Here is a 27,954-nt window from a genome sequence, read left to right as displayed (position 1 = left end):
GGGGATGGCTGGTTGAACCCAGAGGCTCCATCCTCCTTTGCTTCCTTAGCTGTCAGTTGTATTTCCTTTTTGTCACTGGGTTCAGGGTCAATTCTGGAGTAAAACTCAGAGTTAAGGTTACCTATAGGAAAGGGAGCAAACCTAGAGAGAACAAACTTGTGAGTTACAAATAGAAGGGCTTTGAGGGTGTTGCTTACTGGGGGGGAGGGCGGCAGAAGGTGGCCTAGGTAACATTGGATACCCTAGGCATCTTGTGCACTGTTGAGTAGGAAGTCACCTATATCTGGGTGGTGGGTTTTCAGAGGCAGTAAATTACACAGGAGGAGAAGCCTGCCCTTCTCTCACGGACCAGCTGGTGGATTAGAACCGCTTGCCTCTGGGTTGGTAGTACAACCACTTACCACTGGAATCCACCAGAACTCTCTTAAAAGTGCAAGATAGTTGAATAAAAAGAATTTCCTAGTAGTTTTGAACAAAAATACAAATACTCAGCATAGAGTTTGTTTTATTTTTTTTATTGTGACTTAGTGAAAGTTTACAAAGCAAATTAATTTTTTTAACTCAATTATTCATACACATTTTGTTCTTTAAGATTGATTACAATACCCTCATTGTAACTGCACTCCTCCCACTTCCTTACAGTGACTCTCATTTCCAGTCATAAAAGATGGAATGCTTCCTGAGCTTGTGTGTCACCCTGTCCAGGGCCATCACAATCTGTTTTATTACATGTGCTGCTGAAGCCGTCCCAGGGTTCTTTGTTGTTCGGTTTTGCACACTGTGCTTTTGATTCTCTGTGAGATAGATTTCTGTCCTGAAGAGAATGGCTGTTTTGAGTTTTACATAGATCTGATTACATGCAGGGGTAAATCCCGTTGCTGTGGATTCGATTTCAGCGCACAGCACTACTGTGAGATGGAGTCGGGTGGCCCCAAGGGCTTTCCAGTGCTGTCTTCCCAGAAGCAGACGGCACGTGTTTCTCCTGCAGCAGCTGTTCGGTTTGAGCCCTCAGCCTTCTGTGGCCAAATACTTAAGTGCTGTACCACCAGGGCGCCTTTTAATCTGAAAAGGAGGCGCAGTCCACTCCTGCAGGAGCCGGAGGAGCACGCCCCTGCAGTACAAGGGTGACTTCACCTCAGTCCTTCTTCAGCCCCTTGGACAGCAGACACTGCAGTTTCCTCGTTTAATTTCCACTTACTCGGCTTCTGGCAAGCTTGGCTCTCAGCAGTTTACCATCCATTTAAATCTTAACCCCAGCCCTCCTCTGCCTTGCTCTTGTTCTTTTTCTATTGTTAATTCGAAGGTTTATCACAGACACCCATGCTTACCATGGTTCTCTGTGTTTCTGGATCAGTTGCAGACGCTTGCCAGTTTGCCTTTGCTGCTGTGAGTTTTAGGATGTCAAGGACCCCAGTGGTACATCAGCCAGCTGGTTGGAATCCACCAAGCAGGGGGTCGGCCACTCTGACAACAGGGCCTAGGGAACTTGGGGGGTGGCTTTCCCTTCTCACGTGGTATCAGCTCGGGCACCCACGACAACCACAGCCTCGTTCACCTGCCTGGCTCCAGGTGGTGAGAACACTGTCAGCTCATGGCTGGTTGTTGTGAGCTGGTGGTCAGATGGCCCCACTCTGGGAGAGCTGAGATCTGCAGATGGACACTAGAACCACTGGCCTCCTTTTCACGAAGAAGGGTGGTCTTCAAATGCCAAAGCAGGGTTCGGGGTTAACGTGGAGGCATGTGCACTGAGGACACTGTCTGAGTCACCATGTTTTTTCCCTTTTTTTTTAAATTATACTAGTTTATTTATGAGTTACCACATTTTAAAGCCTAATCTGGATCAAGTTCTTATTTAAAAAGCTTTTGGGCTATCCAGCAGCTTAACAAGGCTGCACTTGTGGTAGCTCCTCTCCGAGCTTTGCGATGCCGCCCAGGGACGACAAGAAGAAGAAAGACGCCAAAAGTCGGCCAAGGACAAAGACCCAGTGAACACATCTGGGGGCAAGGCCAAGAACAAGAAGTGGTCCAAAGGCAAAGTTCGGGACAAGCTCAATAACCTGGTCTTGTTTGACAAAGCCACATATGACAAACTTTGTAAAGAAGTTCCCCACTATAAGCTTATAACCCCAGCTGTTGTCTCTGAGAGACTGAAGATTCGGGGCTCCCTGGCCAGGGCAGCCCTTCAGGAGCTGTTAAATAAAGGACTTATCAAGCTGGTTTCAAAACACAGAGCTCAAGTGATTTCCACCAGAAACACCAAAGGTGGAGACGCCCCAGCTGCTGGAGAAGACGCATAAACAGGTCCAACCAACTGTACATTTTAAAAAAGAAAACTTTATACTCAATAAAAAAAAATTGGGCTAATTGCCTATGGCAAACACTAGACATTTATATTTTTGCTTATTTCTATTTCTTTGTTGTCACCAGTGACAAGTTAGAAAGCTAATTAATTTTTCCCTCAACCGTTTCTACACATTTGGGCCTGAAGAAGGATGCCAGGATAAGGGTTGACTAAGGATGACAGTTAGAGTTGACGCCCTGGCCCTGGGGTGCTGGAGAAGAGGACTGAGCGTTCCCTGGACAGTCAGAGGACAAAGCACAGCCAGGGTGCTGCTTAGAGGCCAGGACGGTGAAGCGCGTCTGACGCACTCCGGGCCCGCTGTTAGGAGAGGCTGCTTCTCGGAAAGAAAGGGTCAGTGAAGGAAGAGCCTCAACGACGTGGATCCACACAGGGCTGTTAAGGATGCCGGGGCAGGGTCACTGTGTGTCACACTCGGTCCAGCACCGTGACCACCACATTTGGTGTCGACATGGATTTATGCCCACAGTGGAATCCTGTTCTCTCCGCTGCATGCAGCTGTCGTGCTCTTCTGTCTCACCACCCTTCATGCCTCGTTGACACTGGGGGACTTCTCACTGCTGAGTCTCTTCATGTGATGAGGGAGCACTCACTGCTGTCCAGCCTGCCCTGTGCCTAGCTGACCACAGTGACTAGGAGGATAGAGAATTGGTGCTGGAGAAGCATATAGACTATACCATGCTTGGCTAGGAGAGCAAACAGGTTCATCCTAGAGGGAGTGAGACCAGGCTGCTTCTTGGAGTTAAGGATTCTGAAGCAAGGAGGGACCAGTCCTTGGGGAGGGACATCATGCTGGGAAGGGTGGAGGGACAGTGCAGGAGAGGAAGACCCTGGATGACATGGATTGATTCAGTGACTGGGGTAATGGGGGGTAGGTGTGTCAGAGACAACAAGGTTGGCACAGGATAGAGCAGGGTTTAGGACTGTTGTACACAGGGTCGCTATGAGTTGCAGGCACCTTGATGGCACATAACAAGGACACTGCATTGGGAACTCTGGAGGGCTAGTGGTGAGAAGGTGTGCTGAAATTCCAAAACTTTTGGTTCAAATCCACCCACTGCTCCTTGGGAAGAGTAGTTTTCCCCCATGCGATTTACAGCCTTGGAAAGCCTGCTAGAGGGTCAGCTGTGGGTCAGTTCCAACTTGATGGCACATGACAGGAACAATATTCCGCGGCTTTGTTAATTTGTAGGGTTTTTTGTTTTTATTCATTTGTTGACGGTCACTCGGGTCTTGCCCTGCTGTTTGCTGTTATGATAAACAATGGTGCGTGAACAGGGCTGTGCGTAGACCTGGTGGGAGCTCTGATTTCCTAGACACATAGCTACAGGTGGGATTGCTGACCAAAGGGCATTTCTGGATTCAGCTTTCTCGGGAAAGCATGTACAGTTTGCATTTCAGCCAGCAGAGTTCCATCTTTCCACCCCCTCATCAGCATCTGCTGTTTGCTCCTGTTGTACTTTGTTATTGTTGTTTTGATTTGCATCTCTCTAATAGCTAATGTGGATTAGTCAATTCTGCTCTCAGGGACCTCACTAGAGAGCTGAAGAGCAAAGATGTCCCTCTACAGACTAAGGTGCAGCTGATCTAGTCATGGTTTTGGCAACTACTTGCTGTGCATCGGAGAGCTGAACAATGAATAAGGGTGACAGAAGAGTTGATTCCTTTTCAGTTGTGGTGCCAGAGAAGAGCATTGAACATGCCGTGGACTGCCAGGAGAAGAAACAGGTCTATCCTGGAGAAAGTGAAACCAGGTTGCTCCTTGGAGGCAAAGATTTTGAAGCTCCATCTCATATTTTTTGAGCAAGTGGATAGGAGGGACCAGGCCTTGGAGAAGAGCCTCGTGCTTGGAAGGGTGGAGGGACAGTGCAAGAAAGGAGGACCCTGAATGAGATGGATCGACGCAGTGACTGGGGCAGTGGGGAAGTGTGTCAGAGACAGGGAGACTGGCTCAGGGTCCGGCAGGGTTCCGAGCTGTTGATTGCTGTGAGCTGCAGGCGACTCAGCAGCACATGACGGCACAGATGTAGTGAGGGAACTCATTAGACAGCTTCATTGCAGCTCCAAAGGTCACACGTCGCTGGTTCAAATCCACCAGCAACTCCAGCAGAGAGAAAGGAGCAGTCTCCTCGGAAACCAATATCAAAGAAAAAGAAACCAAAACATGAGTATCTTCAGAGTATTCTCTGCTTCCAGATAAGACCCTCTGACATCGGTGGTGATGCCCCTCGTGCCATGGCCTCTTTGAAATTCATCTTGAATTTCTAGCACTTCCCGTCAATGCGCTGTTGTTTTTTTGTTTTTTAATTTTATTATTTTTTGTGTGTGTACCGTCAATCAGATCTAACTGGTACAGGAGGAGATTGTCCCTCCTTCTCCAGCAGAGCATCTGGTGGATTCGAAACACATAGCTCTGGAATTGCAGTGCAGCTTCTTGCCACTAGACCACCAGAGCTCCCTTCAGTGCACTGTTTTAGGTGGTCTTTAATAATCTTCGGCAAGGTATTACTTGTGTTATTAGGTAATTTTCACACACTGTTGACTTGTTTTTTGAGTGGGAACAGATACGGATCTCGAGATTTTGGACACAACCTTGTGAGCACACGCAGGGCTGCATGTGTCTGTCAGAACCCTTCAGTTAGTGCTCCCTTGGTCCTTAGGGTCTTGTTTTAGCCAGTGGCTTCAGTGCAGCTGAACTTCTTGCTCCCTTGTCCTTGGCTCTTCACTGTACGCTGCTTCCTGAAATGCTTCTGGATCAATTGGTTCTCTTTGGTACAGTGACTGTTCCTTCCACCTACTTTTGAGGCCTCCTGTATTCACAATTTCCCCACAGCATCCGTCAGCCTTGCAGCTTGACACTTGCGCGTGTCCTTCAGTTCTTTGAGCTTGAGAAATGCTGAGCGTGTCTTCCCTTTTGGTTTTCTAGCTCCAGCTCCTTGTATGTCACGGTGTAATACTTTGCTCCGTGGATTTCCTTGACTTTGTCCCTTTGGCATGGTGGGTCGGAACCCAACTTTGGGGCTCATGGCCGAGCTCTCCTCTTTGCCATCAGGGCCTCTTTGAAGGCCTTTAGGATAGAATTGATTAGCAGATGGCCTGATGGCTGCCATCTTTGAATTAGGTGACACCCTAAGGCTGGACTGGGGGCCCGGGACTGTGGAGCGTTCTGCTGCCCTTGCAGGTGTCTGGAAGGCTGGACCCACCTTCCTCAGCCGCTGTCCCTGTTGAGAGGGAGCTTTGCTTGTTCCACACTTCTCAGCAGGCCACGGATCTCGGCACCAGCGTAAAAAGCTGGGCGGGAGAGGCTGGTGGAGCAGAGATGATGTAGACCAGGACAGGACCCTGGGAGGGACAGGCCATCATTGAGGAGGGAAGTCTGGAGTGTGAAGACTGGTGGCTGCTTCAACAAGCTGTCAGGTTGCATCTGGCCTTTGAGGGCCCTGGCGACAGAGACCGAGTACAGCATGTGCATGGTCCCCAGGAGCCCCTACCCCCCAGCTCTCCCCAGTGGGCCCTCTCACAGACTCACCGGCACGCTGCTGACCTGCCGGTGTGTACTTAATGCTCTCCCTACGCCGTTAGAGACCAGCCCTATGTGAATTCTGCAAGGGGCTTCTTCAGTCCTTCACGAAGGACTGTCCCTGTCCAGACCTCTCAGCGCTTCTCCCCCAGTAGCAGTTCCTTGGTGAATAAATACACGGTTGTTTCTAGCTGAGTGAGGGACTTATCCTGCAAGTTGAGGAGGGCTCGGAGCTGGCGAGGGCTGGGAAGCCACTCCATCGGCGCAGGGTCACTGCACGGAGTGACCGCAGGAGAGGCCCTCGGCCTCTTCAGCACAGTTACTGCTGGAGCGGCCCTGTTGTCCACTGTGTGTGGACCAGGTCCCTGCAGAGGACGCCCAGGCCAGCCTTGGTCATCATCTTGCTTGGTCATCAACTGCAGGTGCCCCTTCACTCTGTGAACCTTCTCCAGCTGGTGACGATATCCCAAACATGGACACCAGTCATGTGGGGACAAGTCAGATATTGGCAGAGAACCAGGGGGCTTTTAGAGGGCTTTAAAAAAATTATTTTAGAGCGCTTTTAAAACCTGGGCAGTACAGTGATGATAGATTAATTGACTACCATGATAAAGGCCTCAGAGTTCAATTCCTTTCTTTTTTAAAATAAAATTTTTATTTTATACTAGTTTACTCACAAAGTTTGTATTCATTGTTTTTCACACCAGATCTTTCCCATTTCCTTTACCCACCCCTCCTTCCACCCATCAAATTGTGTGACCCTATGATTACCCCTCTGCTCCCTCCCGCCCCCCCTTGGATCCTCATACATGTTCTACAGCAATGGTTTTATACAGTATTTGTCCTTAAGGAACTGAGTTCACTTAGCCTAGTGCTCTCCAGACCCTCCCAGCTTAGGTAGTGATTTACAAAATCATTGCTCCTGTGTGCTGCATCGAATTGTAATTTATCAATCCATTCAACTGTGGTTGGACATTTGGACTATTCCCATGTTCTTGTGATGGTGAATAACGCTGCTGTGACCATTGGTGTACAAGTCTCTGTGCCTCAGTTCTCATTTTCTTGGGGTATATTCCAAGCAGTGGAATAGCTCGGTCATATGGTCAGCTTTTTGAGGATATGCCAAACTGCCTTCCAGAGTGGTTGTACCATTTTACAATCCCACCAAAAACGTGTAAGAATTCCTATCTTTCCACATCCTCTCCAACATTTATTACTTGATCCCCTGCTGCACTTTGCCACTCCAGTGGTGTGAGATGGTTTCTCTATTGCAGTGATCTGCAGCATTTCTTCATGTGTCTGTTGACCATCTGACTATCTTCCTTTGTGAAAAGTCTTTCCATGTCCCCCCCCTCCACATTTTGTAATTGTGTTATCTTTTTCTTTTGGAGGCCCTGTAGGATTCTGTAAACTTTTGATATGAGACCTTGTTTGAAATGATATTGCCAAATATTTTTTCCCCAGTCGACAGGTTTTCTTTTCACTCTGTTGAAAAAGTTTTTGATGCACACAAGTTTAATCTTTAGAAGGCCCCATTTGTCAGTTCTATCCTCTCCAGATTGTACATTTCTGGCTGTATTTGGTAAGCTCTTTGTACTGTAGACTAACTAGGCTGTCTAGGCTCGATCCCAGGTTTTCTCTGATGAACTCTATGGTTTTGGGCTTTATTCCCAGGTCTCTGATCCAGCTTGAATTGATTTTTGTGTATAGTGTGAATGTGAATCCTGTTTCAGCTTTCTGCAGGCAGCAGTCCAGTTTTGCCAGCACCATTTGTTGAAGAAGTTTCCATTTCTCCATTTGATAGGTTTTATTTCCTTGTTGAATATCAGTTGACCCCAGATCGCTGGGTCCATTTCTAGGTTTTCAGTTCTCTTGCACTGGTCTTTATGCATTTCATTGTGCCAATACCATGCTGTTTTGGTTACTACCCCTGTGTAGTAGGTTTTGAGGTCAAAGAGTACTATGCCTCCCACTTTATTTTTGTTTTTCATACCTGCTTTGCTTATTTGGGGTCTCTTTCCTTTACAAATAAATTGACAGTTTCCCCTTTCAATCTCCTTGCAACATGAATTTGGTATCTGTATTGGGATTGCGTTGAACATGTATGTTGGTTTTGGTAGGATTATCATTTTCACAATATTGAGTCTTCCTGTAGATGGTGAAGAGACTAAGATTGTTCACACCTTTAGTTTGCTTGGCTTCACAATCAACACTCTTGGACCAGCAGCCAGGAAATTAAAAGACATATTGCCATGGGAAAGTCTGCTGTCAGAGACCTCTCCAAGGTACTGAAGAGCAATGGTGTCAGTCTGGAGACTAAGGAGCGCCTGATCCAGGCCATGGTCTTTGCAATCACTTGCTATGCATCAGAGAGCTGGACAATGACTAAGGATGATAGAAGGAGAATTAATGTCTTTGAGCTGTGGTGTTGGAGAAGAGTATTGAATATACCATGGACTGCTAAGAGAATAAATATGTTCATCCTGGAGAGAGTTAAACTAGGTTCCTCCTTGGAGTCAAGGATTCTGAAGCTTCGTCTGACATACTTTGGACATGTTGCAAGGAGAGACCAGTCCTTGGAGAGGAACGTCATGGGAGGGTGGAGGGACAGCGCAGGAGAGGAAGACCTCTGATGAGGTGGATTGATTCAGTGTCTGGGGTAATTGGGATAGGTGTTTTGGAGGCAGTGAGATTGTCACAGGATAGACCGGGGTTTAGGGTCGTTGTAAGTCACAGGTGATTCAATGAGACATAACAACAATAACATCCTTGAACAGTGCAAATTTTTCCATTTAAGTCTTTTATTTTATCTCATGGAAATGTTCTGTAGTTTTCTTTGTACAGAGCTTTTGTGTCTCTGGTTAGGTTCACTCCCGAGTATCTCAGTTGTGGTTGGCTATTGTAAATGGCTTCCTTGGTTCCCTTCTCTGAGTTCTCTTTGTTACTGTGGAAGAATCCTGCTGATTTTTGGATATTGATCTTCTATCATGCTACTCTATTAAATTGGTCTCCCAGCTCTGACAGTTTTTTTGTTGAGTCCTTGGGTTTTCTGTGTACACTAATCATATCATCTGCATATAGCAATAGTTTAACCATCTCTTTGCCAATATGGTGCCTTTTATTTCCTTCTCTTGTATTACCCTAGCATGTACTTCCAATACAATGTTGAATAGAAGTGGTGATAGTGGCCATCCTTATCTGGTCCCTGTGATACTGGTCCTCCTGGCACTGGAGGGCAGCGGTGGCAGCGGTCTGATGCCCTGGGCCGGACTGTGGTCTAAACCTGCAGCCCCTCTACCTGGCAGGCAGTGGTTCTATCGCCGGCCAGGGTGTGAGTGTGTCTGGGCTGCACTGCAGGCTTTAGCAGATGATGGGGAAGCGGTGGCTGGAAGAGTCTTCTGGGTCAGCCATGCCACACTGGCCTTGGTGTCTCCTAGTGGAGCGAAGGTAAAATGCCCCGACAAGTGGGTGTCACCAGAACGAATCTTAGACAGACAACCCCAGACTGGGATGGGGTCTCAGCCCTGGAGGAGTGCGTCAGAAGGCTCAGCAGGACATCACCTGGGCAGGGCCTGCCTGCCACACAGGAAGGTGAACTGGACACCTCCCGTGGGCATCGCTGGCCCCTGCTTGGATCTCTTCACTGGAATGCTGTTGCGGCTTAAGACAAGCATTATTAAAAGCCACATTATATGGTTAAAATGAAATGACATCAGAGACAAAGGTGGTGGATACTCAAAACCCACACCTGCTCTTTTTCTGCATTCTGGCCTTGAGGTTATTTGCATGTCTTCTGACTATCTGTTGGACATGCTATCGGGATGTAATATTTGCCTGTGTCTAGTTTGCATTATTTTCTCCTTCCGTGACACCAAGCTCTTTTGCCTTGTGCTGGTTGGCTAGGGAAGACCACCCTGAGGCTGAACGTGCGCAAACTGCCTTTCCAGGCTGTCTGCAGAGGCCTGTTCCTTTCCCCACCCATACGTGGCTTTTCAGCTTCATTGTCCAGGGTTGAGTCCAGGGACTTGAACAAAAGTCAGATCCCAGTTGGGAACACGGACACTGGCTCCGGCGAAACAGGACAGAATTCTTCCCAGTTCATAATTGTTCATCGTTGGAGTCCTTTGTCACGGCTGTGTGTTCCCCGTCCCACCCAGGGCTACCTGGTGTCCTCTGACCCGCTGCTTTATCAAGCACGATGCCCACTTGTAGTGATGGCCCTCGATGGCATGCCCAAGTGAGCGAGTCCACTCCTGCTGACCTTGCTTCTAAGCGGACTTCTGGCTTTCCTCTCCTGCTGTATTTTGTCTCCTCTAGAATGTCCTTTAATAGACACATCTGGCACGTAGCCTGAGGACGTGGCTCCTTCGGTCAGCCTGTACCCAGCACGGTGGATGCTAGGGCCACTGTTGTGAAATGGGACTGACATCAGGGTTGAGGGAAGGAGGGGAGGAATGATGATACTGCATTGAAGTAGATGAGGGAGAGAACTGTTTACAAGGGATATGTGATTGGGTATTACTGTCATGACAGGAGTTCAGAGTGAAGGCTGCACAGTGGAGTCGACTTGGGGGGAGGGATTGCATAACAATGAAAGAGTTTTTCTTTTACTTTTCAAAGAGAAGAGTGAATTTGGGGGGGAAGGGGGTGGGCAGGCAGAAAAGTACAACAATGAATGACTGGAAACCCTAAGTCTCTGTAAACTTCCTTTAAATTTTTTTTTTTTTTAAGTTTGAGCCTTTCTAAAAGATCTGAAATTGGATTTCTCCATGGTTTGCGTGGGCCTTTTCCTAGCCGTGCTCAGTGTGTTTATGTATGTTCACCTCTGTGTCTCTTTGGTTGCCTTAACCCTGTCTTTATGACAGCAGAAATCGTTAACTTCGGTGACGTCTGGTTTACTCTCTGTTTTGTGTGCCTCGCCTTTGGTACCTCTGGAGGCTTTGATCTAAGGTTGCAGAGGGTTTTCTCCTCTGTCTTCCTCTCGACATTATGCAGTTTGCAGCCAGTTTTCCCATCTGCCTCTCGTGGTGTGAGGGATGAGTTGAGCTGTATTTGGTTTGTTTTGTGGGGTTGGTAAGGTATCAGCTTGTTTTAGCACTGACTGTTGGAAATGCATGGTATAATGTTAATATTTATCCCAAGACATTGTCCAGGCATCTCGTCTGAAAAGAGGAAGTAACAAGGGGGTTGCTGAGGGCCGGGCTGCTGGTTTAGAACACTGGCCAATCTCCCAGGTGCTATGCTAACCCTGCGTGTTTGTTGAAGGTCTCAAGGTTCTGCCCACCGAGGACATCTCGTCATGATTGGATAGGACCCCCAGATAAGTACTCAAATCTGCGGCCTATTCAGTTTTACGGCCCTGAAGATGAATCAGCCCTGGAACAACAGCTGCGAGAGCTAAGACTCGAAACACAAGAATGGAATCAAAAGTTCTGGGCAGACCAGAATTTGACTTTTAGAAAGGTACAGTTAAAAAGAGTATGGCAGCAGTACAGAGAAAGAAGAATGGGGGTGGGGGAAGGAGAAAGAAGGGGGAAGGTGAGGAGAGGGAAGGAAGCGGGGTGGAGGTAATTGCATGAATGAATGAACAGTGAATGAATGTTGTTTGTTGTTACGGGCCTTCAAGTTGCCAGTGACGCCCAGCGACCCTAAAACAGCTCTGAACACTGTTCTGTCCTGAGCCAACCTCACCGTCTCCAATACACATACCCCCCAGTTTACCCCAGTCACTGAATCAATCCATCTCATCAAGGGTCTTCCCCTACTGCTCTGTCCCTTCACCCTTTAAAGCATTAATGTCCCTCTCTAAGAACTGGTATCTCCTTGAAACATGCCCAGAGTATGTCAGGCAGAGCCTCAGAATCTTTGCCTCCAAGAGCAGCCTGGTTTCACCCTCTCAAGGATGAATCTGTTTATTCTCTTAACAGTCCACAATGTATTCAATATTCTTCTCCAGCACCACAGCCCAAAGTCATCAGTTCTCCTTCTCTCAACCCTAGTCATTGCCCAGCTTACTGATAGAACGTAATTGCAAAGACCATGGCCTGGATCAAGCACACCTTAATCTCTTGACTGACATTGTTGTTCTTCAGTACTCTGGAGAGGTCTCTGACAGCAGATTTTCCCAATGCAATTTGAATATATTTTTTTTTTAAAGAAAGGGAAACTGGGGAAGGAAGAAGGGGGAATGTGCAACAATGAATGAATGAAAATCAACTTTTCTGTAAACTTCCGTTAAAATCACAATTAAAAATTCTTACAAAATAAAGAGTCCTAGTGGTTCAGTGGTTAAGCGCTAGGCTGCTGATCACAGAGTCAGAGGTTCGAGCCTCTCAGACAGCCTGCCATCCGTCAGAGAAGTATGAGGAATTCTGTACAGATGAACCCAGAGGGAGAACTTGCCTTCAAGGTCTGTCTTGCTGTGAGTCACAATCCACAGCCGGTCACATGTGAATTACTGTAACTGACCACTTGGGGGTGCTAGGTTATCAGTGTGTATGTGGGGAGAGAGAGAAAGACACCGAGAAAGACTGAGGTGTCACAACCCATCTGCACAGGTGATCTCTGCTGGTCTAGTGGCAAGAAGCTGCACTACAGTCCGGTTCGAATCCACCAGATGCTCTGCCGAAGGAGGGACAGTCTCCTCCTGTACCAGTCAGGTCTGATTTGATGGTACATACACACAAAAAAGAATAAAACAAAATAAATAATACAGCCCATCTGCACATTGAAGCCGGTGGAGTTGAAGCTCTCCAGGGTGGCCTTGTTTTCTGGGACTTGGGAGATTGCACATTGACCAGGTGCCCGTTCCTTTTCCGTCTCTCATCTTGTTGTGTGCCATGGAGTCGGAACTGACTCCTAGCTGACCCTCCAGGGGGTTTTCTGAAGCAGGAAAGTGCACGAGAGCAGCTAGTGGATTTGAACCATGTGCCTGGGCAGCTTAGCTCCTTCCCGCCAGAGCTCTGTTTCGTTCACTTGTGTTTTCTCTCGGACAGTCTGGCCTTCCTGGGTTGTGTGAGGTGTGGTGGTTGTACAGTTACACATCCAGAGACTCTGAAGGAGTCCAGTGAGATAGTTCTCAAGTGGCAGGACCACGCCGTTGTCTGTACACCTGGTTTCATGTGTGTGTACACATGGGTTTATGGAGATGAAAAATGGGGCTTGAGGGATGTGCTTTTCTTCCTGAGAATTCAGATTCCTTAGCTGCGTCTTTGTCAACTCCGGTCAACCATTTGGGACAGAGTGTGTTCCAGCCAGAAGGCAGCCCCATGAACCTTTCGTGTTCAGCCGTTGGGGTGGGGTGGGGGTCCTGCGGGTTTTCACGGGAACCATGCCTCCACTGTGTATGGAGCCCCTTGCCTTCCCGGCCTGTTTTAAGCCTGAGACCTTTGACCACGTTCTTATGGTTAGAAAAGGACTTTCTCGGGAATCCAGGTCCAGACTTAGCGAAAGGAAAACAGAACAGGAGTGACGTCCGTCCTCTTCTTACAGGAAAAGGAAGAATTTATCCGCTCGAGACTGAAGGCTAAAGGCCTGGGACCAAGGATGGAAGCAGGTTAGTCCTGGTGCTCTTGCTGACATTCTGTGTGGGCAGCAGCAGGACGGAGAACGTTAGGGACAGATGCAGGCTCCCCTGGAGCAGGTCACTCAGGATGTGCTCAGGTGACCTTCTGTTGACACCTCCTGGCAGGGGATGCAAATGGCGTGACCTGCGTGGCTGCAGGCTGACTGCTGTGGAGCGTGGGCATTCCAGAGGCCTCTGTGGCTGTCCACTGTGCTGAGCACGGCAGCATCTGGGCAAGATACACCTGCAGCTGGGGTGGCCTGTCCTGGTCCCCATACCCCTTGAGGGCCATGTGGCTGCATCTGTCACCACCACCTGTTCCCTGTGGGCTTGGCAACAGTGGTGACAAGTGAGCACTCTGTGCCAGGCACTGAGTGCCCTGCAGTGCCAGGCTGTGCCCTATGCCTGTAGCCTTGGTCAGAGTCCCCACTAGGCCCCAGGTGTGGCCTCCAGCTCTTTTGAGCATTATGGAGCTTAGGAGGCCATCACAGGCTGTGTGCCCTGCAGACGTGAGCACTGGCCAGGCCCTTGGTCGCCACTTGCACCTGCCGTGTGCTCACCAGGCTGTTTGTGGTCTCGGCACAGACGTGACAAGCCCAGCGGTGCAGAGAGGGCAGACGTTTTCAGGTTACGAGGCTTGGCACGTTCCTTCTTGCACACAGGTTTCCTGGTTTCTGCCTTAGACTGTTCTGGAAACTCCAGAGTGTCCCCATCATACACATGCATGTTTACGGACGTGTCCCCATGATGTCATCTGTGAGGAAGCGGGTCTGAGAACCGAGGTGGCACTCTTCCTGAGAAGTCTGTGGTAAATTGAGGTGGAAGTCACATGCCACGAAGTTCACCCTTTTAAAGGATATAAGGATTAATGATTAATGGATATCAGATTATTCCTTGGAGAAGACCGTCATGTTTGGAAAGGTGGGGGGGATAGTAAAGGAAGACCTTCAACCAGGTGAACTGACACAGTGACTGCCCCGATGGGCTCTAGTATGTCAGGAAGTGTGAGGATGGTGCAGGACAGGAGGAGATTCAGATCGCTCTTTTTTTTTTTTTTAAATTTTTTTTGTGTGTGTACCATCAAATCAGATCTGGTTGGTACAGGAAAAGATTGTCCCTTGTCCAGCAGAGCATCTGGTGGACTTGAACCATGCACCTCTGGGATTGCAGTGCAGCTTCTTGCTACTAGGCCACCAGAGTTCCCTAGAGATTCAGATCTCTCATACTGGACTTGATGACACCTAACAACAACAAAATGGGGAAGAAGTGAGAAATGAACAATTACACTCTGGATGTTGCAATTAATGTTACATAACAAATGCTCTGATTGAAAAAATCAATCTGTTTTGTAAACTTTCCTTCAAATCACACACACACACACCCCACCCTAAAGAAGGATTATAACAACAAAATAGTGTAAGGGAGCTCTGGTGGTCTAGTGGCAAGATGTTACACTGTAATCCGAGAGGTACGCAGTTCAAATCCACCAGGTGCTCTGCTGTGGAAGGAAGGACAGTCTCCTCCCATACCAGTCAGGTCTGATTTGACGGTACACATAAAAAATAATACAATAAAAAAAAAATAAATAAAAGTGTGCTGTTAGCTTAGTGGGATTTTTTAGTATGTTCACAAAGTTGTGCACCACCAACTCAACCTGATTCCAGAACACTCTTGTCCTCTCAAAGGGAAACCTGGTTGATTAGCAACTGTTGTCCATCCCCCTCCTCTACCAGCAGCCCACACTGGTGTCTTTTCCTGTGCTTCCTGACCATTCGGCAGGTTTTCCATTTGTTTAGCTTCTTGGTGCTCTAGTACAATTTTCAGTCTTTTCTGACATCTGCTCTGTTTTTTTCTTTCTCCTGCCTTTGTAATGACTTTTGATTTCCTCATAGATGATATCAACTCATCCGGTCTTTGATCTTTGGTGTCCAATGCCTCAAACTTATTCATGCTGTGACCAGGCTTGCCCACTTAACGGTTTTCGAGGTTCTGCGCATTGTTGTGGCTGTCAGCAAGCTGTCCCATTTGGCCGTGGATGAACGGCAGCTGCCATTTGGGGGACCGCGTTGTGTTATTGTTCATTGTGGGCGAACATTGGAGTTGTTTCTGCTTGACTGTATAAATAAAGCTGGTGTGAGCGGTTGTGTACAGATTCTGTTGACGTGTTTTCCATTTTCTTGGATTCATGGCTCGGGGTCTGGGTAAGTGTCCGGCTTCCTGAGGACTGCCTCGCTGTCGGCCAGGTGCCTGAGCTTGACCCTGTTGTCCAGGGCGCGCCTCTGCCCCCATGCCCACTCCCCCCTTGCCCTGGTCCATCTCATTCCAGCCAGCTCGTGGGTGGGAAGTGGGCTCTCCTTGTTTTGGTTTCCATTTCCACACTGGTGTCTTTTCCTGTGCTTCTTGACCATTCGGCAGGTTTTCCAGTTGTTTAGCTTCTCGGTGCTCTAGTGCAATTTTCAGTCTTTTCTGACATCTGTTCTGGTTTTTTCTTTCTCCTGCCTTTGTAATGACCTCTTGATTTCCTCATAGATGATATCAACTCATCGGTCTTTGATCTTGCGTGTTCAATGCCTCAAACTTATTCCAAAGATGATCTTGAAATTCAGATGGAGTAGATTCAAGATCATATTTTAGTTGTCATGGACTTGTTTAACTTTTCTTCTGCCCTCAATTAGAACTTGCACATGAGTAATTTATGATCTGACCCATAGTCCACCCCTGGCCTGGGTTAAACTGCTAATATTGAACTTCTTCGATGTTCCTTCCACAGATGTAGTCAGTCTGATTCCTATGCAGCCCATCAAGTGAGGTCCATGTGTAAAGTCGCCATTTGTGTCTTTTAAGAAAGGTATTAGCAGTAAATAAATCATTGAAAATACAAAATTTTATCATCCTATTTTCAGTTTTACTGCTATTATTGCAAGCCTCTATTTTCCAACTACTATTCCTTCTTCACTGTTTCCAACTTTTGCATTACAGCCACCAGTTATCATTAACACATCTTAATTGCATGTTTGGTCAATTTCAGACTGCAGCATTTGGTAAAAGAGGTGAACAGAAGATTTCAAAGGGCAGCTCAAGAAGATAAAGCCAAGTATTACAGTGGAATGTACAGAGAGCTGGAATTGCAGAAAAGAAAGGGAAGACTCAACTTGCAGAATTGAAAGTTGCTGTTGGCAGCATATTAAATGACCCAGGAAGCATCAAGAGAAGATGGAGAGAATACACAGAATTGTTACACCAAAAAGAACCGACTGACACTGAAAAATTTCAGGAATGTAAGCAGGAGCCAATACTAATAAAGGAGGAAGTTGAAGCCGAACTGAAAACATTGGCAAAAAAATAAGGTTCCAGGAATCAATGGGATAGCAGTTGAATTGTTTAACACATGCAGCCCTAGATGCTCTCACCAGTCTATGCCAGGAAATTGGGAGAACAGCTGTCTGAGCAACGGATTGGAAGAGGTCCATATTTGTTCCCATTTCTAAGAAAGGTGATCCAACAGAATGTGGAAACTATCAAACAATATCATTAATATCGCATGGAAGGAAAATACTACAGGTCATTAGAAAGTGGCTAGAACAGTACATAGAAAGGGAATGGTCAGAAGTTCAGTCAGGATCTCGAAGAGGCTGTGGCAGGCGGATTATCATTACTGACGTCACATGGATCCTGACAAAGTGAAGAATACCCAAAGAATGTCTGCTTATGCTTTATTGACTGTGCAGAGGCATTTTTGGCTGTGTGGATCATAACAAGTTATGACTAATATTGAGTTGTTAAGTCCTGTTGAGCCGAGTATGACTCATAGCAACCCTATGAACAAAAGATCGGAACCCTATTTTATAACTATCATTGTTTCTCTAATGTTGATAGAGTTTCCAAAGACATGTTGTTTAGGAGGTGGATGCCAATCCTGCTTCCAAGTCTGTCTTAATCTTGGACCTCCACCAAACACTGCCCACCATGGGTAACCATTATGACATTTGATACACCAGAACATTCAGCATCACAGCAATCCCAAGTTACTATAGTACAGCAAACTGACAGACCAGTGCTGTACCACTTAGAAGAATGTTATTCCCAAACAAAATCAACAGCGGCCCTTTGGCCCAACCGACTTTTAAATACAAAGGCCTGCCCACTAGGTCCTGATTGACTTAAACAAGAGGCCTCCCGCCCACAGCTCGTTGTTAGCTAAATCCAGTAAATCCAATCAGCTCACACCTGATTGTGAACAAAATAAAAAAAATTAAGCCCAAACAGTTTACACCTGACTCTCAACTAAAACAAGGGAACCTACCTCCAGAATCCAGCTGCTTCACACATGAGCCTCCAAACATTGAGAAGAAAGGGAATCCCAGAGCATTTAATTGTGCTTATGCAAAACCTATACCTAGACAGTGAGGCTGTTGTGCAAGCAGAGCAAGGGAATACTGTTGTTGTTATTATGTGCCAGAGTGTGTCAAAGTGGTGTTCTTTCTCCATGCCTATTCAATCTGTATGCTGAGCAAGTTATTCAAAAAGCTGGACTATATAAAAAAGAATGTGGCGTCAAGATCGGAGGAATACTCATCAGTAACCTGTGTTATGCAGATGACACAACCTTTCTTACTGAAAGTGAGGAGGTCTTGAAGCACTTGTTGCAGAAGATCAAAGTATACAGCCTTTAATATGGATTGCATCTCTACAGAAAGAAAACAAAAATTCTTACCACCAAACTGATAGGCAACATCATAGTAGGTGGGGAAAAGATTGAAACTGTCAACTTCATCTTACTTGGATTCACAGTCAACACTCTCGGTACCAGCAGTCAGGAAATCAGGAGATGTATTGCACTGGGAAAGTCTGCAGTCAGGGACCTGCCCAAATTATTGAGGAATAATGATATCAATTTGAGGACTAAGGTGTGTCTGATTCAGGCCATGGTCCTCCGATCACTTGCTATGCATCTGAACTGGATAATGAATGATGACATAAAAACTGTTTCCTTTCATCTGTGGTGTTGGGAAGAGCACTGTACATCCACAGACTACCAGAAGAACAAACAAATATGTCTTGGAGAAAGTAAACCAGAATGTCCTTTGGAGGCAAAGATGATGTGCCTGCCTGACATACTTAAGGCATGTTGCTAGGAGGGTCTATTCCTTGGAGAGGGGCATGATGCTTGGAAAGGCAGAGGGTTGATGAAGGAGAGGAAGACTCTTGACCAGGTTTATTGACATAGTGACTGCCACAGTGGGTCAGAAAATGTGAAAATGGGACAGGCTTCATTCAGATCTGTTGTTCTTAGGATCACTATGTTGTTGTTGCTGTTATGTGCTCTCGAGTCACCTGTGACCCATAGTGACCAGTCCTGAGCCAGTTTCCCTAATTCTGAAATATCAAGTCACTGTATCAATTGCCCAAGTCACTGTCTCAGTCCATCTCATCTTGGGTCTTCCTCTCCTGCCCTGTCCCTCCACCCTTCTGAGCATGATGTCCTTCTCCAAAAACTGGCCTCTCCTGGCCATGTGCCCAAAGCATGTGAGACAGAGCTTTAAAATCCTAGCCTCCAAGGAGAAGCTAGGTTTCACCCTCTCAAAGACAGACTGATTTGCTTTCTTGGTGGTCCATGGTATGTTCAGGACTTTTCTCCAGCATCACAACTTGAAGGCATCAATCTCCTGTCCTCCTTAGTCATTGTCCAGCTCTCTGATGCACCGCAAGTAATTGCAAAGGCCGTGGCCTGGATTAAGTGCAGCTTAGTCTCTAGACTGATGCTGTTGCTTTTCAGCACTCTGGAGAGCTCCCTGACAGCAGATCTTCCCAATGCAATTAGTCTTTTGACTTTCTGACTACTGGTGTTAAGGGTGTGATTGTGGAGCTGAGCAAGCTGTAATTGTCGTACGCGACTTGATAAAACCTAACAACAACAACAACGACTTGACCATTTGTAGATCTTCTTTGGAGAAAGGTCTATATTCAGATCCCTTTCCCATTTTTCACCACTATAAGAAGTGCGTACTGTGGAGGCCTTCCTTGGTTATGTGCTTGGCAAGTGTTTCTCCCGTTTTGTGGGCTTTGATGATGCAGCACAGATGCTTCTCTTTTTGATGAAGTTCACTTTTTCTACTTTTCCTTTGTTTGCTTGTGCTTTAGTTCCTTGTCTGAGCATTGCTAGGAAGCCGAGGTCGTGAAGATGGGCACCTGTGTTTCTCTGGTAGTTGTGTCGTTTAGGTCCTCCAGCAGTATGAAGTCGATTTGTGAATGGTTTGAGGCAGGAAACTGGTGGGTCCAGTTACTCACACCATTTGCTGTTCACACCCTTTCCCCACGGCATTGTCAGGCCCCGTGCCCATCATGCATGTCCTGGGAGATCCTGGGCTCGGTTCTAATCCACTGACCTTTATATCTGTCTGTGTGCCAGTACCACACACTCTTAATCATTGTTGCTTTGTAGTAAGTTTTAAAATAGCAAAATATGGTTCCTTCAACCTTGCTCTTTTTCAAGATAGTTTTAGTTATTTGGAGTCCCTTGCATTTCTGTGTGACTGTTACAATCAGTTGTTAACTTGTGCAAAGAAATCCAGCTGAGATTTTGGTACTGAGTGTGCTGTATGTGCAAGCCGACTTGGTGTTCTGTATTACCACTGTTACGTTCGTGGGGGCCAAGTGCTTGGAGCCTTTCTGTCTGCTGAGGTCTTTCTCTTCCCTCTTCAGTCAGTCCTGTTGCACGGCATGCGCATGAGGAATTGGAGTGGAAGTTTACTAAGGAGGTGGCTTTTCCATTCAGCATTCACACATGTTTTGTTTTAGGACAGTTAGAGTACCCAGCCTGGGATCCGTCTTCCCACTCCCACCTGGGGCTCTTGTTTCTCATCCTCTTCCTCTCCTCACCCTTCTTGTCTTCTGAGCTTACCCCTGGCACATGCTGCCTTTTAGTTGCGGGTCCTTGGCTGCTCTAGGGGCTGTCGTGTTCCCTGGTGTCTGTTGCTTGGCTGCAGGCTGGGCCATGGGGATGGGTTTTGATTTGAGTTTGAAAGTTTCCTCAGAGCTTCCGTCTCTGGATTCCCACTCATGTCTATAGATCAGGAAGCCTGGCCATTCTTGGGTTTTTCATTGTGGCCCATGTTTTTCGCCACTCTGTCTAGGACCTTCTACTGGGATCTGCTGTTTCAGAGTCTGTAGTGGTCACCAGACACCATCCAGTTCTTCTGTGTCAGGCTCGTGGACTTACACATTATTTGTCCTTCTGTTACTGGCTTGCTTCACTGAGCTTCAGGTGCAGGTCTGAGACTTCCTACTCTAAGTTTGTTCCCAAGACTTTTGTTCCTTTTGATGCTTTGGAAGTGGAATTGTGTTCTTCATTCCCTTTTTGGGTTGTACATTGCAGGGATACAGAAATGCAGTTGATTTCCTGTAGATCCCGTCCGTGTTGCCCACACAACTCCTTCAGTAGCTCTGTTGGTTTCCCATGAACTCCTTCCCCTCAGATCTCAATTTTCCCCCTGAAATTGCCTTTCAGGTCAAACGCTGCATGCAGAGGAAATGGCAGACTTCTACAAGGAATTTTTAAGTAAGAATTTCCAGAAGCACATGTATTACAACAGGTAGGTAAAAACCAAACCTTCACATCCAGATGGGGTAAACAGCATTCATTCTGTGTCAGAGGCGGACATGCTCTGACTCCATCCGCACAGGTACAGGTTCCACTTCTTTTGGATGGTCACTAGGGCCAGTTAGCAGCCCCTGTGCCTGGACAGTGGTCTGTAAGCATCACCCCATCAAACTGATCCATGGCTCCTCGTGGAGTGGCCGATTCAGAGCCCAAGCCTGTGCGCAGCATCTCTGGCCTGAAGGCATGGGGCAGGTGGGGTCATGTCAGACAATGTGTGGGAAACACCATGGCCTCACATAGGCTGTCACAGGCCGTCGCTGGAACACCTGGAGCCTCAGGTAGTCCTGCGGTTACCATGGATGGAAGTGGCTGAGGATACTAGCGTCCTTGAGGTCGTAATGATGCCAGCAGACAGCACTCACAGGCCTCCTGGAGATTACAACGGTAAACCAGTCGAAGCCAGTTACCGCTGTGTGGCCCTGGGGTCAGAGGAGACAGCTCCATAGTGTCCAATGGCTGGTCTTTCAGAAGTAGCTTTTAAGGCCTCTTTTCCACCTCCACCTTTTGGTTGTTGCAGAAGGTCAAGGACTGCAGCCTTCAGAATGGATTGAAGCCCAATATCAAGAAAACAAATATTCTCACCACTGGGCTGATTGGCAGCATCATGATAGATGGTGAGGAGATTGAGATTGTTCACAGCTTCAGTTTGCTTGGCTCCACAGTCAACACTCTTGGTACCAGCAGCCGGGAAATTAAAAGACGTATTGCATTGGTAAAGTCTGCTGTCAGAGGCCTCCCCAAAGTACTGAAGAGCAACGATGTTAGTTTGGAGACCGAGTTGCACTTGATTCAGACCATGGTCTTTGCAGTTACTTGCTGTGCAGCAGAGAGATGGACAATGACTAGGGATGATAGAAGGATAATTGATGCCTTTGAGCTGTGGTGCTGGAGAAGAGTGTTGAATATACCATGGTTAGCTAGGAGAACAAACAGGTTTGTCCTAGAGAGGGTGAGACAGGCTGCTTCTTGGAGGCAAAGATTCTGAAGCTTCGTCTCACATACTTTGGACATGTAAGGAGGGACCAGTCCTTGGAGAGGGATGTCATGCTTGGGAGGGTGGAGGGACAGTGCAGGAGAGGAAGACCCTTGAGATGGACTGGGGTGATGGGAATAAGTGTGCTGGAGACGGTGCGATTGGCACAGGATAGAGCCGGGTTAAGGTTGTTGTACAGAGGGTCGCTGTGAGTTGCAAGCTACTCGATGGCACATAACAACCACCACCTTTTGTTTAGCAGCTGCATAGTGCTGTTTGCACCCCAGGGACTTCACTGCTAGGACATTAGTCTTTTGCTTTTGAAAGTTGACAAACCAAAGAGAAGCGTGGAAGAATGGGCTCCTTCCGCCTTTCCAGTGTCAACAGGTCTTCAGGTCCCCAAATGAGGGAGCAAGTTCAGGAAGAGGCTGCTGTTAGGACCAGCTTCGGAGGAAACAGTGATCCAGGCAGACGCCCAGGCTTCCGGGCCACAGAAAAGCCAGTGGGAGCTGGTGATGCACACTGTCCCTGTGCATGGCCACTCAGGAGTGCACAGCACCACCTAGGGACAGTCCCTGCCAGGAGGAGCTGAGTGTTAATCCCATCAGGCCTCCTGAGGCCCAGGTGATGCACATACCTGTGTGGGAAATGACCCCCGTGGTCAGAAATTAAACACGGCTGTATGAGGTCCCATTACTCAGTTGTTCATTTTAGCAGATGCAGTAACGATCTTGTTCTTTCTTCCCCTGCTGTGACCTGCTGATGTGTGTGCTGGTGGGTGAGACCATGTGAGGCTGGGACTTGATTTAAACCTTAACAGCAGCGATTGTGATGGCCAACATCGTGATGAGCATAGTTGACATCCCTGTACCGTCCACCTGAAGTGCTGAATGGTCAAAATTGTGCTGTTTGTTTATGAGAACAGAAGAGCCAAGCTGGCTGAGGCTGGTGTGGGGCCCTAATGAGCACGTCATTGTGGAAGGTTGTCAGAATCTGTTGTGACACTGTGTGTGTACAAGACTTTTCCAGAACAAAGCCGTGAAAGTTGTGCGTGCCTGCTGTAGAGACTCATCGTGAAGCTTCTGGATTCTGTCCGCAGCACCATTCCCGATTGCTCTGCGTGAGCTGGGCTGTTCAGTCAGTCAGGTTCTGCTTCAGTGTCTCTTGGCTTTGGATTTCTGCGCAGGCTTTAACTCGCTTGGTTTGAACTTGGTTTGTGCTGCATTTGGGATGAGGAGGGGCACTCTCACCTGGGGTGGAAGGTGATGGGGTTCTGAGCTCCTCCAGTGAGCCCCTTCCACCTCTTTGAAGCCTTGGCGTGTTGAACAGAGACGTTCTCCGCTGGAGCCGAGCTGTCTGGAGAAGGGGCATCCATCCGACTTTTCCATCAGGACCTAGCAACATGCATCCTGTAGGGAACAGGGCACCACTTCTCCTTCAGCATCCCATGAATGGATGGACCTCTCCAGCATACCAAGGCTGCAGAACACACACGTTTGACTTCTTGTTTGTGCCCTTCATCCATCCCAAGTCCACCAGAGTGGACACCCCACATCTGGTTGTGAGCTCACAGGGCTGAGAAGCCCGGGGACTTGCTCCCTGTCCAGTCTGGAATGTGAACGCTCGGCTTTGGCCATCTCCCAGTTCTCCCTACTCATTCAAAAGCTGAGGCAGTGGGATGGGTTTGAGAGCTTGGGCATTGTAGAAAGAACAAAGGCCACATGGGGACTTCCTGTCTGACCTTCACCAACTCCACAAAGGGGAACTGTCCTTATCAATAACATCAGCAACACAAAACCAGTTCTCCCGAGGTCAGAAATGTCCCCACGCACCCACACCTCTTTCTATTCACCACAACACTAACCTTACTGCTTAACTGGATCCAGGATCCATTGCGTTAACTCATACACCACATAGAACCACGTTGTTGTTAAGTGCCCTTGAGTCCCTGTGACTCATAGTGACCCTGAACCCTGCTCTATCCTGAGCCAGCCTCGTTGTCTGTGACACACTTCAGTCTATCTCATCCAGGGTCTTCCTCTCTAGCACTGTCCCTCCACTCTCCCAAGCATGACGTCCCTCTCCAAGGACTTATCCTTCCTTGTAACATGTCCAAAGTCTGTCAGACGAAGCTTCAGAATTTTGCCTCCAAGGAGCAGCCTGGTTTCACCCTCATCAGGACGAACCTGTTTGCTCTCTTAGCAGTCCATGGTGTAGTCAACACTCTTATTCAACACCACAGCTCAAAGGCATCAGTTCTCCTTCTGTCATTCCTAGTCATTGTCCATCTCTCTGATGCATAGCAAGTGATTGGGAAAACCATGGCCTGGATCTGGCACACCTTAGTCTCTAGACTGACATCGTTGCTCTTCAGTACTCTGGAGAGGTCCCTGACAGCAGACTTTCCCAGTGTAATTTGTCTTTTGCTTTCCTGCCTGCTAGTACCAAGAGTGTTGATTGTGAAGCCAAGCAAACTGAAACTGAGAACTATCTCAATCTCTTTATCATCAATTTTGATGCAGCCAATCAGCCCATGGTGAAAATCTTTGTTTTCTTGATGTTGAGTTTTATGTCCGGGAAGTCAAAAGGCTTATTCAGGTTAGTAGCAGATTACAGCTATAGAGTCAGGGCAGCTTCTAAACTGTGCTCCCAGGCGCCTCAGCCTTGAGCTCACGGCTTTGGGCCAATGTTAACAAAGTTAAAGGACTACTGCCAGTGTGGCTCTTCCCCCCTCACCTCCACCCTAGTTGTCCATCAATCTTCTTCAAAGGTTCCTAGTTCTGGGTCCCTGGAGCGGGAGTCCCGAGGTCCACCTCGGCTCACGTCAGCTCTGCGTTTCCCCACTGCGGCTGCTCCAGCTGCTGCAGCTCCTGGAGGCCCTGGCCTGGCTGGTCATGAACCTCTGTCCTGAAGCACACGTTGCAGTCTCTTGCTTTTTCTTTGCTGGTGGTCAGGTTCTCCACTCCGCTGTTGGATCCACTCATTTCAGTGGTGAGACTAGCCACTCCCCTGTGGACAGGCTAACACACAGCATATTCTCACCCTTTCACACCGTCAGTGGCTAGGAAGCCGTTTTGAACACTAGGCCCTTCACACCACTGGCGTTTCCCCAGGACCCATCACAGGCAGTAAGACCGTGTGAACTCCACTGCATGGTGTGAGAGGCTCTGGAGTGGAAGTCACCGGAAGGCCAGGAGGTCCAGGGAAAGGAGTGGGGGCTTTGGGCTTTGGCGTCAGGGTGCATTAGCCTCTCTGTGGAGTGCTTTTGACACTTCTGATGCAAATGAGGTGCCGACAAAGAGCCTGGGTCCCTGTCTGCTCAGGACACCACTCACCCTCGTGGACCCAGAACGGACGTTACTCGATGCAGGGCCCAGCCTTCTTGGCATCCTTTCAAGTCTTCATGGAAACCTGGCAGAACTGCAGAGAGTCCTGGCAGTGAAGACGGTGGGCGAGAGTCGGCAGGAGGAAGTAGTATCACTGGGTGTCGATCCTCTGACATCACCGAGTGTCAGCCCTCTGACATCACCGAGTGTCAGCCCTCTGACATCACATCACCCTGACATCACTGTCAGCCCTCTGACATCACCGAGTGTCGGCTCCCTGACATCACTGTCAGCCCTCTGACATCAATGGGGGTCGGCTCCCTGACATCACCGAGTGTCGGCCCCCTGACATCACTGTCAGCCTCTGACATCACTTGAGTGTCAGTTCTCTGACATCACTGAGTGTAAGCCCTCAGTCTTGGGTGTCTGTATTCACCAGGCCATTAGTCCTGGGTTGTTAGTCATCACTGGGTGTCAGCTGTCAGTACTTGATGTCAGTCATCCACACTGGGTGTCACTCACCGGCATGGGTGTCTACCGGTGTCTGTCATCAGCCCTGGGTGTCAAGCTTACATGCACTTTTCTCTTCTCTTTCTGAAACTCAATGCAGAGACTGGTACAGACGCAACTTTGCCATCACCTTCTTCATGGGGAAAGTGGCCCTGGAGAGGATTTGGAAAAGGGTTCGACTCCTGAAGCCGAAGAGAGCCCGCAGCTAGCTGCCTGGGGCCCGTGTGCACATGCCCAGGAGGATGGCTGGCAATCTGGCAAGGGACCTGAGGAGCTGGTGCCTGAGATCCCTGAGAGTCACGTGCCATCGCTTGTCGTGGATGTGCAGTGTCCACAGTCCATCCGGTGTGGCCAGAGGACATGTTCTGACACCGTGGCCATGCGACCCCTGACAGGTGTCTGGGCAGCTCCTTGGGACTTTGGGGAAAGCGGAGCGTTTGCCTGGCTCTGTGTTGATTCCAGTTTGAAACTGAATGAAATGAAATTGTAATAAAGCTTCACTTGAGAACCCCTGGCCAGTGAGGGGATTTCATAGTGGGCTTCAGGCAGAGCTGTGGGCAGCACAGTGTCCGCACCGAGACCATGGGGCTGGTCCCAGATACTCGCCCTCTCCTGGGTGGTCAGTGCAGGGTTCTCTTCACGTGGACAGCCCGGCGGCACGGACAGTCACAGCCCTGTCTTCTCGGTCCTCCATGAGGTAGAGCCCTGGTTCCCAGGTCCACTGGGCAGCTGGTGGCTGGGTCATGTCCCTCTGAAGCAGCACTCATTGGAGAAGGGCTCTCCTCTGGAATGGTGGGCAGCCATGTGGCCTGTGTGTGGACATACCAGCCACGTGGCCTGCAGGACCAGGGTCCGTCATTAGATACTTAGAATTAGCTGGAAGCAGCTGGGTAATTGTTGATAGCGAGATGAGGAGTGATACTAGGCTGGTAAGGCTGCTTGTTTCTAGCGTGGCTCTAAAATGCTGGTCCCGGCCATGGTCTCCGAGGAGCAGTTCCGGAAGCAAGAAAGTCCATCCTTCCCAGGGCTGCTGTTTGCACTTGTGAAGCTGTTGGGTCTGTGGACACAGGAGGGAGAACAGAAAGCAAGAGCCGAGGGGGAGTGTGGTAGAATATGGGTGAGGCCGTGGGTGCAGGGCCGTGACTGAGGAAGGTTGCCAAGGCCATGTGTGTGTTCGGGTCCTGGTTAGGGTGCCGGTGAAAGACTGCGTTAGAGCATAGGCTCCCGGCTTGCAGGACAGGGCTGTATGCCCAGGATCAGGGTAGAGTTGTTCAGAGTACAGTGCAGGGTTAGTGTTGGGTAAGGTACATGGTTGGGTCTGGGTAGGTGCAGAACTGTGGCCGTGCTTGGGCTCTTCACCCTTTCGATCGTCCCCGAACACTGACTGGCTGATGTGAAGTCACTCGAGGGTCCCTCAGGAATGAAGCGTGCGGCAGTGTCCTGAGGTCGCGTTTCTGATTGCCTTTGCACATCACTCTGAAGGTCTCTGCTTCACCGGGCCTGGGAGGCAGTGGGTGCGTGCTGGCATCAGCAAGCGGGAGAGTGTGAGCGTGTGTGCATCCGCGTGCAAGTGCTCCCTGCACGGCTGCAGATGAGAGGACGAGGAGGGTCCGTCCATCCTGAGGGCACAGGGATGATGCTCTTCACTGATGGACTTCCTGAAGGACCGCCCAGCCCCTCAGCTACTGACATTGTCTTGGTCCAGAAGCTGTTGTCCTCACTTGCCACTGAGTTCTCCACCATGCTCGGTGACTGTCGCCTGTCCCGCTGCCCCACTGAGCTGCCTGCCTGTCCGGCAGGTGCTTGGACTCTGCGCTCAGCAGGGGCTGGACCTGAACAGGTGTTGTGTCTCAGTAACCTTGACAGATGTGACTTTGCTCACCGCTGTAGCATCCTCCTTGAGACCCTCAGGGATCGTTTAAGGGCAGAAACAACACTGGCCCTGTCAGGGCTGGGTGTGGGTGGGCTGCAGGGGCCGAGACCTTACAGCCAGACAGGCTGGGACCTTGATGCCATCAGGGGCCAGGTCTCAGGCCTCCCCA

General features: G+C 48.6%; 1 protein-coding gene across 1 annotated transcript in view; it reads left to right on the top strand.

Annotated features, from left to right (window-relative positions):
• The window catches only part of KLC1 (kinesin light chain 1), a 125,166-nt gene that overhangs the window by 9,819 nt on the left and 87,393 nt on the right, over positions 1-27,954 (top strand). Inside the window, exons 2-4 of the mRNA XM_006879049.1 lie at positions 11,145-11,342; positions 13,371-13,434; positions 20,951-21,035. Of these exons, the coding sequence (XP_006879111.1) occupies positions 13,425-13,434; positions 20,951-21,035 (95 nt within the window). The 5' untranslated portion in view covers positions 11,145-11,342; positions 13,371-13,424. The remainder of the gene's footprint in view (positions 1-11,144; positions 11,343-13,370; positions 13,435-20,950; positions 21,036-27,954) is intronic.

The sequence above is a fragment of the Elephantulus edwardii genome, unplaced genomic scaffold, assembly GCF_000299155.1.
Source record: "Elephantulus edwardii isolate Elephantulus edwardi_28Jun2011 unplaced genomic scaffold, EleEdw1.0 scaffold00002, whole genome shotgun sequence".
In the NCBI taxonomy this organism is placed as follows: Eukaryota; Metazoa; Chordata; class Mammalia; order Macroscelidea; family Macroscelididae; genus Elephantulus; species Elephantulus edwardii.
Note: the sequence above shows the minus strand (reverse complement) of the source record. Positions and strands in the feature narration are given on the sequence as shown.